General features: G+C 37.6%; 1 protein-coding gene across 1 annotated transcript in view; it reads right to left on the bottom strand.

The window, feature by feature from the left end:
• Positions 1-4: 4 nt before the first annotated feature.
• The window catches only part of LOC110155377 (uncharacterized), a 13,439-nt gene continuing 1,663 nt past the window's right edge, over positions 5-11,780 (bottom strand). The window contains exons 2-26 of the mRNA XM_055155064.1: positions 10,193-10,278; positions 9,985-10,115; positions 9,790-9,912; positions 9,517-9,707; positions 9,357-9,448; positions 8,712-8,752; positions 8,263-8,475; positions 8,007-8,177; positions 7,784-7,930; positions 7,651-7,700; positions 7,438-7,570; positions 7,278-7,360; positions 7,068-7,194; positions 6,657-6,847; positions 6,472-6,562; positions 6,254-6,374; positions 5,988-6,169; positions 4,416-4,571; positions 4,207-4,340; positions 3,982-4,115; positions 3,808-3,902; positions 1,472-2,395; positions 1,074-1,428; positions 495-599; positions 5-416 (exon numbers count right to left, since the gene is read on the bottom strand). Coding sequence (XP_055011039.1) covers positions 331-416; positions 495-599; positions 1,074-1,428; positions 1,472-2,395; positions 3,808-3,902; positions 3,982-4,115; positions 4,207-4,340; positions 4,416-4,571; positions 5,988-6,169; positions 6,254-6,374; positions 6,472-6,562; positions 6,657-6,847; positions 7,068-7,194; positions 7,278-7,360; positions 7,438-7,570; positions 7,651-7,700; positions 7,784-7,930; positions 8,007-8,177; positions 8,263-8,475; positions 8,712-8,752; positions 9,357-9,448; positions 9,517-9,707; positions 9,790-9,912; positions 9,985-10,115; positions 10,193-10,278 — 4,162 coding nt within the window. The 3' untranslated portion in view covers positions 5-330. The remainder of the gene's footprint in view (positions 417-494; positions 600-1,073; positions 1,429-1,471; positions 2,396-3,807; positions 3,903-3,981; positions 4,116-4,206; positions 4,341-4,415; positions 4,572-5,987; positions 6,170-6,253; positions 6,375-6,471; positions 6,563-6,656; positions 6,848-7,067; positions 7,195-7,277; positions 7,361-7,437; positions 7,571-7,650; positions 7,701-7,783; positions 7,931-8,006; positions 8,178-8,262; positions 8,476-8,711; positions 8,753-9,356; positions 9,449-9,516; positions 9,708-9,789; positions 9,913-9,984; positions 10,116-10,192; positions 10,279-11,780) is intronic.

Consider the following 11,780-nt stretch of genomic DNA (forward strand, 5'->3'; position numbering starts at 1 on the left):
CATGATTTGTTGTGTGATTCATTGATTAATTCAGTACATAAGTGTAAAACGATTTTTGTATTTTAAAGTATGTAAATAATTTTATTCTCTTAGTGTTGTAGATGAATTGTATGTTATTATAGATATTTTTCTGTTCATTAGCTTTGTTTTCCCTATGATGGTAATTTTCAATCATCAATCAAAATCAAATCAAAATTAAAAAAAAAAATGAAAAAAATACATTAATTAGACACTATGATAATTATATAGATAACAATAAAATAATTACATCAAAGCTAAAACAGGAAACAAAGAAAAACATAAATGTGTAAAACAAGCTAGAAAAGACAGTTAAACAATATGTAGCTGAAGTAAACTGATCAGCAGGACAACCATGAAGAGGGATGAGGGCAGTCCTCCACTTGCAGTGTTGTTAGCTAGAAAAATGTCATATGTTTTTAGTTTTAATAATATTTATTTATTTATGAAGTATCACAAACTTGACTGTTGCTTACCTGCTGTAGTTGTGGGCCTTGTTGTGGTTGTAGTCACCTGATTACTTACTGTTGCGGTTGGATTTGTTGTGGTTGTAGTTGCTTGGTTACTTGTAGCAGAGCTCCCTGTAAATACATAATTCATTATCTTAGTGCTTTCTGTACATTAAAAGGAAGCAAATTATTACACACACCCAATATTAGAAAATAATTTTATAGAGACAAAAATAATTTAGCTTCAACAATAGCTCCAATTATAATTTGGTTTACATAAAAAAATCATAAATACAATGTTTTAAGTAGAAGACGTGCAGCATATAATTACAGCTTATGTCTTGCCCAAGGGCATAACCACTGTTTACTCTGCACATAAAACGATCCAAGTTTTCTTTGCCTCAGCCTGCAGCAACAAAGCTTTCTGGCATATGACTTTTAGGATTAGGATATCGTCAAATAATCACATCACTGTTATTGTTGCATTGCTAATAGTCAGTGCAATAAGTTAGATCATGAAGTGTGAGAATAGTGTTTCTGTGAGTTTTCATGAGGGACAAAACTAGTTTGTGGCTCAATAAAGATACTTGGACTCAAAGCACTTACCTGGTGCTGGAGTAGAGGCGGCAGAGGAGTTGGTGGCAGGAGTGTTCGATGACGTATTAGCGGCAGGGGTAATTGATGACGTGTTGGCGGCAGGGACAGGGGTATTCGATGACGTGTTGGTGGCAGGGACAGGGGTATTCGATGACGTGTTGGTGGCAGGGACAGGGGTATTCGATGACGTGTTGGTGGCAGGGACAGGGGTATTCGATGACGTGTTGGTGGCAGGAGTATTCGATGACGTGTTGGTGGCAGGGACAGGGGTATTCGATGACGTGTTGGTGGCAGGGACAGGAGTATTCGATGACGTGTTGGTGGCAGGAGTATTCGATGACGTGTTGGTGGCAGGGACAGGAGTATTCGATGACGTGTTGGTGGCAGGAACAGGGGTATTCGATGACGTGTTGGTGGCAGGAGTATTCGATGACGTGTTGGTGGCAGGAGTATTCGATGACGTGTTGGTGGCAGGGACAGGAGTATTCGATGACGTGTTGGTGGCAGGGACAGGGGTATTCGATGACGTGTTGGTGGCAGGGACAGGAGTATTCGATGACGTGTTGGTGGCAGGGACAGGGGTATTCGATGACGTGTTGGTGGCAGGAGTATTCGATGACGTGTTGGTGGCAGGGACAGGAGTATTCGATGACGTGTTGGTGGCAGGGACAGGAGTATTCGATGACGTGTTGGTGGCAGGGACAGGGGTATTCGATGACGTGTTGGTGGCAGGGACAGGAGTATTCGATGACGTGTTGGTGGCAGGGACAGGGGTATTCGATGACGTGTTGGTGGCAGGGACAGGGGTATTCGATGACGTGTTGGTGGCAGGGACAGGGGTATTCGATGACGTGTTGGTGGCAGGGACAGGAGTATTCGATGACGTGTTGGTGGCAGGGACAGGGGTATTCGATGACGTGTTGGTGGCAGGGACAGGGTATTCGATGACGTGTGTTGGTGGCAGGGACAGGGACAGGAGTATTCGATGACGTGTTGGTGGCAGGGACAGGGGTATTCGATGACGTGTTGGTGGCAGGGGTAATTGACGTCGTGTTGGCAGCAGGAGTGTTCAATGACGTGTTGGCAGCAGGGGTAATTGAGGACGTGTTAGTGGCAGGGGTGTTTGACGATGTGTTGGTCACGGTAGAGTTTGTGACTGGTGTTGGACTGGTGGGGTCAACTCTGGTCGTTGTAAGGCCTAAACCAAGTGTATCCAGATCAGCCTGTCTCTGCAGGTTGATCCAGGCCTCTATCACAGGGGCATTCTCAAAGGTCTTCAGGTCTGCCACATTGCTTCCCAGGAGGCCTTGCACTTCACTGACAGTCAGTTTCTAAGCAATTAAAACAACAAACAAGATGTTACATGAAATATTGTGAAATCGTATCCTCAAACTTCTCACAATAATATCATGGACCATCACAATATATTGAATTACAAGTCTCTTTGCTTAAATGAAGAGTTATGGTGCAGCGATAGCTAAAAAAAAAGACAGAGGGAACTACATAGACCATGATCCTTTGCTCCATTTCAGGGTAGACTACATGAAGAAATAACAGTTCTGAGGACTTTTAAGTCTTAATTCTTTAGATTACATCTTGTCAAGGCATTTCAAGAGGAAAAAGTATCATATTAACAGTTTTAACTGTTTAGCCTCCACAAAACATCATACCGTGAGATGTATATTCTGAAAATATCATACCGAGAGATTTGGATATCGTTGCATCTCTAATCGTGAGCCTCTCCACCATATCGTGAGCTTTCCTCATTTATTATATTCCATTTATTTAGTTCCCAATAAATATCGTACAGTGAGGTTCATACCATGACGATATCGTATTGTGAGACTTGAATATTGTTACACCCCTCTTACATGAGCAATATTATTTCACTTCAGGATTTTCTAACTAACACATGTTCAGCATACATATACACATTTAAAGGTCCTCTATTCCACAAAAATTTAAGTCAATTTTGCTATTTTATAATGTTACCTCATCAAATCATAACTGGAGCTGTGTCTTGTTTCATTCACACATATTTGAGCAATAGCTTATTATAAGTCTGTCTACATCTCCAAAGCTCAAAAAGCTCTGATATGATGATGTCATGTAGTGGTAGTTTTGAAGTTTCAAGTTTCAGCAGCTACCTTTTACTTTTAGTTGAGTATAGATTGGGAATTCCAGAGCTGCAATTATCTAAATGATTCTAGTGAAGGTGTATGGAGTTTTAAAACCCAGTGGGGCACTTCCTATATCACCACATGACATCACAAGTTTGAGAGAAGAACTCAGACTAAATACGCGAGGTTTGTGTGTTAAACATGTGTGACAGTGAAACAAAACACAACTCCAGGTATATTTGTGGTGAGGAAAATGAAAATGAATTGGATGCCTTTTCAAATACTCTAATCTATTTATCATGGACCCATAGATGTAAGGGTGGGTGATACTGACAAAAATGTATATAGCTTTTTTTTTTTTGCATTACCCCATTAACAATATTATAAAAATGCATCAGGAATATGCTAAAATGTGCTTATTAATGTCTTGGTTGAGGTTCAAGTACAAAAAGGGAATGGACCATAGAAAAATATGATCTTACCCTTGTATAATCATCATTCTAATCTTCAGAACAATTGCTATTTTGTACATTTTTTTCAATATATCTCCCACCTTTCCTTGTATGATTTTTTTTTTTTCTTGCAAAGACGTTGAGTTGGATTGAAAAGTGAAATTTCTTTACATTAATAACATTCGGGTCGAGACTCTGGAAAGTGCTGATGTCCATATTGATGTTTTGGGTGGACAGTGCCTGGATGTCTGCCAGAGGGGCTCCACCTAGAGAAAGTAAAAGAGTAAAATAACCAAACAAAAACATTATGGACTCTATAACTTAAACAAGATAGGGCTTATTTACCTAGATAGTTCTTTATTAGGTTGAAATAGGAGGTTGAATTATCACGATATGAGCTGAAGGAAATGTTACTGATCTCATACAAGACTTTCTTCTGCTCAGGTGAACAGGACGTCACATTCAGGGACTTGGCTTTCCTAAACATAATGCAAATAAAATAGTTAATAGTAAAAGTAAAGTCAATTTGTTTCTTATATTTCTGAGTGTAAGGAGAGTTTGGATATGAACCCGAGATTTTCTGGAGTGATGGTTTTCAGTGTAGTGGTGTCTAATGCACACAGGTTAGAGTCAATAGCATTCAGTTCAGAGGGGCCCAGAGTATTCCCTGATGTATTCAGGTACTTGGTGATAACAGCTCTGCTCTGAAATGCAGGACAAACCATGTTATGGTTTTAATTCAAAACAAATATTTTATTAAATGTTTTTTGAATTTGTACCTTTGCTGCTTCCCATGGCCCATCCTCAGTCCTCATGAGAGAGGACAGTGTGTCTATTGTGGTGATGTTCCACTTGGAGATGTCGTCGAGAGTGGCAGTGCGTGAGACTGAGCCCAGCAGTTGGACATTCTCATCAGAAACACCAGCAGGGTAGGCCTGTGAAGAGATACGAGGAGGAGTTAGAATCATCCAGAGCAACAGAAATGGTTTATTTTAATTAGGGGTGTAAAATTATCGCGTTAATTGCGATTAATTAATTACAGTCACATTTAGTGCGTTATGTTTTTTAATCGCGTTAATCTCATTTTTAATCTCTAACTTTACTGTTTCTGTATGCGAGTTGCTTTATTATAAAATCTGTTTTTATGTGTTGTTGGGACAACAACACACACACACACAAAAAACACATTTATATATTTTTTTATTTCGGTAATTCCACTCATTGCCGGAAACCCACACAAAACGCGCGCAGTAAGAGCAATGTAAACGTCATGTTAACGTTGCACAATGGACGAGGTCAAAGAGCCAGTAGAACAGAGTCAGCAGTGCACAGGTAAAAACACATTCGTGTCTTGGAAATTATTCTCCCGACGTGAAATATAAATGAAAATAACAAATATAAAATCGCCTACAACTTAAATGTCACTGGTGAAAACAACCTGCATAGGCTCATGATGTCTGCACTACTGTCCTATAGTGACCTGCCACATGAGGGGACACGCACACAAACACACACAAATACACACAAACACACACCTTCATCATCGTCATTAACCTGAGAAAGCGCGGACCACGTTTCTTTCCGTAGTTACTGCGCGGACACCGACGTGCTCCCGTGCGCCGCGTATGTTTTCTCGCGTACGCTGTGTAAACCGCGCTTCCTCCTGTGCGCCTCTAAACCAGAACTAACACCAAGACTAAAACCGGGACTAACCCAGTCCAGGTCTAAACCAGGACTAAACCAGGACTAAACCAGAACTAAAACCAGAATTAAAGCCAGGTCTAAACCAGGACTAAAACCAGGACTAACCCATTCCAGGACTAAACCAGGACTAAACCAGGTCTAAACCAGGACTAAAACCAGGACTAACCCATTCCAGGACTAAACTAGGACTAAAGCAGGTCTAAACCAGGACTAAAACCAGTGATCTCATATATAAAGCATTTCTCTATCAATAATATTTTTAATATGGTTAAGGAAAGACTGGACTTTTTATTGTCTTTAAGTAGACAAAAGTTATTATGTTCAGATTTCCTCGTCTTTGCTACTTTACAGCAAACAGTTTCTTATTCATGGAGACTTGGGCTCAACAGCCAATTTGGAGAGATTTGTTAAACAATAAATGACTTTATAAAGTCACTTTTTTTTTGTTTTATATGAGTCTTTTGATCTGCCACAATAATGTAATAATGAATTTAAATGAAAATACCTCAAATTGAAGGCTTTTCTCAGCAATTTTTAGGTGAGATTAAAAAGAGATTAATTAGATTAATTAATTACAGATCATAATTAATTAATCTCTAAATTTTTTTAATCACATGACAGCACTAATTTTAATAAAAGAGATTTACCTCATTAAGTTTTCTTAGTATGATCTTTTGGAAGCCATCGTCATCAACCTTTTCACAAATGGAGTTCAGGTTATCTTTCAGGACAGGAATGTCCAAACACAGATCAAACTGGGTTAGATCATAGTCGAACGGGAAGGCGGGGTCTTGAACGGTCACCGCAGTGATGTTACCCACGGTGCACCCTTGTAAAGAAAATATATTGATATATGTTTTATTGAAATCTTTAACTGAATAAAATATACAACCACAGTAATCATATGCCTTACCTGCTCCTCGTGTCACTCTGTGTGCACTGACTTCTTTGAAAAGTGCTTTAAGTTTTTTCTTCTCCGTCTTAGATTTCCTCAGTCTGGGCATAAAGCTCTTCAAAAACCTTTTCTTTGTTTTCTAAGGAAATATATTTTGCATTAAAAAAAATGCATTTGAGAAAAATGAAGGAAACATATTGATTGAAAGGATTAAATCTGACTGGTCAAATGCTTACAGGTTTGAAGTTTCCCCAGATATTTCTTGTGAAATACAGAGGTAGAGGTGCCAGGTTTTGCAATGTTTCTTCATCCCATGTGGTTACAATTCTATAACAAAAATATATGATTAACACACTTAATAATTATATTCCACCACTAGAAAAATGTGTGGATATATTATGAAGAAATAAAAAATTTGTACCCATAAGGTGTTTTTCCAGACAGCAGCAGGGTCTCGATTGCAGCCACTTGGCTCTCAGAGAAGTCCTTACATGATTTGAGTGTTTCCAGGATGTACGGGTCAGAGTTCTGGATGTAAGAACTGTCTAGCATACAGGTCAAGTTCCCAAGAACCATAACGTTGTCTTTGCTCAGGGAAGTACCACGTATTCCCTAGATAGACAAAACATCAAAAAAATGTATTAAATGTGAATTATATGAAACAAAACTGCAACTACACTTACTAGTCTTTCATTATGTCTAATATTTCTATACCAAAAGAATACGAGAATAAGGAAAGAAATATTTGACAAAAAAGAGGACAAACATATGCAGCTAAAATCAATATAAACATAGAAATAATGAAATAAAACTCTGTAAACCGTGGCCTTACCAAGCATTTCCGAGCGTCACTGAATATCTGCTGTGGTTTGTTCAAAATGCTGGAGGGGACACTAAAATCAGCTTCACCAATAGCTGAAAAGTATGACCTGCAGTTGGTTCTCTCAACATCATCGGCACTGTAATAAACACATGCAGACACATATGTCAAACATGTATGTCACTGTATGGTAAACTAAATCATAAAATGTATTATGCTCACTTAAAATAAAGGAGCAGGTCTGATGGATATTCTGTGAAGTCTTGGGTGAGATTTCCTTTAAGATGGTTGTACATGCAGGTCAACTGGAAAAGACATTAAGAAATATAAAGTATACTTGAGTTTATTTTCTTAAATACTTTTGACATATTGTTGGAAGTACCTGAGGCTCTGTTAGTACAACTTTAGACCGACCGTTTCTTCGCCTACATGCACGGACAAGCTTCTTGATTTTAGTTTCAGTTGCTTTACGAACCGTTGTGCATGTGAAGCCTCGCAGAACGGAGGGAGAAAGCCTTTTGGAGAGAAACCAAACTCTGAGTACTTGGAAAATGTAACACAAACAGATGAACAAGATAAAGTTAAAGAAGATTACTTTTCTGTGTCAAAATCTGATGTGGACACTTGTTCAAAAAACATTGCCGCCTGAGAAAAGTATAAAAACAAAGAAATATTTGAATCATTTGTTATTAGCAATGAAATACAACATTTGATTATGTTTAGTGTACCTGTTCTTGAGTCCATGTTTTGTTGTTTACTAGGTTGACGTCCAGAGTTTCAGATGTCAACAACAGAGTGGTCATTGGGATCTGAGTTGCTAATTCATCAGGCACATTCTGCACCACAACAGCTGGAGTCTGATCCACTGTTATGATCTATGACCATTTTGGATTCTTTATTAGACATTTAAAGTGCAAAAGTGTCTTGCAGTATGCTTTATGTTGAATTTACCTTTTGAACAAAGGCGCCCTGGACAACTGGTGGAGCTCGTAGCATATTGCTGACAAATGTAGCGTCTCTGGAGATGCTGAGAAGCTCAGATGAGGGAATGTTTATTATTGTTTCAGAGGAAACACCAAGGACAAGGGTGCCCAGTGAACTCAGAGATGAACCTGTGTTGATCTGTTTGATAGAGTGTCATATTTCGCTTTAAAAATGCAGCTCAAATAATAAACAATAACTTAAAAAAAACACTGTTTCAATTAACCTTGTAGCCTGATGCTGACATAGTTCGAATAATCGTCATAGCCTGCTCTTGATTCCAGGTGTTGACCGAGCCTAGAGTGTTGAGGGAGGCTACAAGCACAGCAGCTGGAACAGAGAAGATCTGGGTGGGGCTCAGGCCTCCACTGGCTTGGCCCAAGGTTGTGAATATCTTCACAGTGAAGCTTTTGAAGTTGGAGACCAGCGCTGCATTTACCTAGACACACAAATAGTTATATCCACGTATAGCCACTTGTTCTTCTTCTTTTTGCAAAGGTTCAAAGTTGATTGTATGTGTAATTCATTGATGATTTTGATATTGCAAGTGCTCAAACAGTGAATTCACACATACATTCACAAATCAATAGTTTTCTAAATACATGCAGAACACTTCAAATCAGTAACAATTCACTGGCAGAAATTTAGATTCCCCATGTACAAACATACTCTTACCTCTGGATCTACTGCTCCACTGCAGAATTCTTTGAGCAGGCCTAAGATATACACAGTATCTGCTTCATTTAGGGTGGTAAATGCTGAACTTGGGATGTCAGGTGAGCACAAAAATGTTTCTGGAAGCCTACACATAATAGATATTGGAAGAATGTATATATATATATAAATGATACAATTTGTTGCTTGTTTATTTTTGCATGTCTTATTCGCTTACCTGACCACACTATATGTTGGGTTGTATACAAATAAGAGAGATACATAGGCGTTTTTTACATTCTGTGATATGGCTGAGTTATTGAAAAGCTTGAGATTGGCTGGGTCCTCAAAGAACTGGCCACCCTTTTAAAGAGTCAAGAAAAGAGAAAAAACACAATTAACATGACAAAGTATGTTTAACAATTAAAGTCCTGAAACTCCAGAAAATCGTGCCACTTCATTAGATGGAATGAAGACCTCGAGATCAGCTGGAGCGACAAATACAATAAAGCTGCCAATGTTGTCAACGAACCAGGATTTTGAGTTTAGTTCTGCGTCACTGGCATTGTAACACTTGATACCTGAATCTAATAATGAAACAACATTGAATTTATTTATTTATTGTTATTCTAAAGTCAATATTATATAGTTGGGCCAGAGTCTCACCAGGGATCAAATAGATCCTCATACTGTTGTAGACATCTTCTTTTACAAACTCAGTGCTGTTGTAGGTGAAGTTGTTTCCCATTACAGAGATGCTAGGAAGGAGAAAGATCAGTTTGTTAAACAGTTTGGTTCATTAGAATTATATATTCTACTGACTTACAATTTTTGGAAACCGAAACAAGATGCATTCTTCAACTGAGTGGAGCTGATAAGGTTCTTTTTGAGGAATGGTAAGTAGTTCTTTAGACGTAAGTCAAACCACAAGCGAGCGTCTGACCTGCTCTTGCTGCTCAGAGCCAAGGGCCAAATGCAAGGAAGAGTCTTCAACTTCACATCATCAGGCACATCTTGCTATAGAAACAAATGTACATAATATTGAGAGGCAGGTGTATATAAACAGTATGAGAATAAAAAAAACAAACAAACAACTTACATTTTCCAGGAACTCTGATGTCTTCTTGTAATTACTATAGATTTCACAGATTTCAGCATCTCCGATCACATTAGGTTGACTGAGGAACTGACTAAGCTCTGATGGGGTGATTGTATTTAGAAGCTATAGGAAAAATAAACTTAGTTACAATTTTGATTATATTTGTGAAGAAGACTTTTGAAACCTCTTGAGTACCTCTGCCTCATGTTCCTTAGGCAGCAAAGACAAGAACATAGACAGATTTGGAAAGCCAAAGTTGAGGAAAGTGTTTTTCAAAAAGCTATAGAAGCTTCCTCCCTCATAACACCTGATGGGCCTCGGTCCTGCTTTAAAAAGAGAAACAATGATAAGGTAGAGAAATTTCTTACACAAACACATTTTGCCAGTAAATAAATATGCAAACCTTGGAGGAAGAGAAAGATGTTTTTGTTGATCTCATCTTGAGTGTTTTGGCTCAGTGATGAGCGTAGTGTGTCCAGTAATGTAAACCTAAATGTAATTGTGTTATTTTACATAGTTAATATTTAATTTAATTGGACAATTAAATGAATAAAACAACAAAAAATCTTACATGTATTGGCTAACATTACAAGACCGGCCTTTAACAGTATCAAACAAAGGTGTCACAAGGGCGAATGAGAGATTAACAAGAAGAGGTTTCAGTCGAGCATCCAGCCATAAGACATAGTCCTGGTCACTGATCAATGGAGAAGATAAATTGGCCTTGTCCAGTGCTGTCTGAAGAAGGGCCGAAGTGACCTCTTCTGTGTAGTTGGCTTGGTGCATCTGGTAAAATTTGAGATATGGAAATATAGTCATTTAATTTTGTTTAATAATAATAATGATAACACCTAAACAACTCACAATTAATTATACAATATGAACTGTATAAAAATATTGTCTTTTTAAAATGTCTATTGCAAATTCTCATTACCCATAAGCGCCTAGGGTAAGCTGGCCTTATAAAACACTACAGAATATCTGCAAAAGGTTGTTTAATTGGTAAGAGAAATTATTCATTTTTGTTTTATTGGTATATAGAACCAAGGCTAACAAATAGACTAATACTAATATAGACATCAGACTAAATGTATGTCTAAAAGAACAGATACTAAAGAATTATAGAATATAGAAAATATAGATTTATATTTTACTGCTAATAAATTAATAGGCCAATTTTGAAACAACCAGAAGAGTCAATATGTTACAGTAACTAATATGTTACTGAAGAAAAAAAATGCTTTTTGGCTTTTCAAATGTTACCTGAATGGCAGGTGACACTCTGTCAAAGAAACTACTCAAATCTTCAGGGCTTATTACAGTCATAATTTTTGTTACATCTTCTCTACTTTGAAGCTGTTTGGGAGTGGATGCCAACTGAACTATTTGACTGAAAGTAAGAAGATCTACAACTTCCACCTGAAAGAGTAAAAATGTATTAATAATACTAAGGTTGTGGTAAGTACACAAAGACATGATAAGAGTAATTTACAGCTAAAGCAACTTACGCCCTTAAAATCATTCTTAAATGCCAAAAGGTCTATGTAAGATGCTTGTGTTCTGAATCGACCTATGTTTTTCTCAAGCCAAATTCTGTCATCATTAACTGAGTCCACACAAGAGATACCTACAACAAAAATAAATAATTAAACATACATACATACATTTCACTTCAAGAAATATTCATAGTATGTCTTATTTATAATTACCTGAGGAAGCATGTCCTGATAGAAAATCTCTTATAAAAGTGTATACATATTGTTTTTGTGAGTCAGTGAGTTGAGCAAAAACACTGTTGCATCCTTTTATTCTACAAAGAGACACAACTCTTAAAACAACAAGGCACAAAAGAATTGACAGTTAAGATGTTTTACTCACATGTGTTGGTAAGAATCGCAGCTTATATCTTGAGGAATTATTTTGAATGTATTTGAGTCAATGCTTGGAAGAAACAACTGTAGATACACTTGGAACCAAAGTTTTACATCTTC

This window comes from Boleophthalmus pectinirostris, unplaced genomic scaffold (genome assembly GCF_026225935.1).
Source record: "Boleophthalmus pectinirostris isolate CB_2022bp ecotype Guang Dong unplaced genomic scaffold, ASM2622593v1 HiC_scaffold_10, whole genome shotgun sequence".
Taxonomy (NCBI): domain Eukaryota; kingdom Metazoa; phylum Chordata; class Actinopteri; order Gobiiformes; family Gobiidae; genus Boleophthalmus; species Boleophthalmus pectinirostris.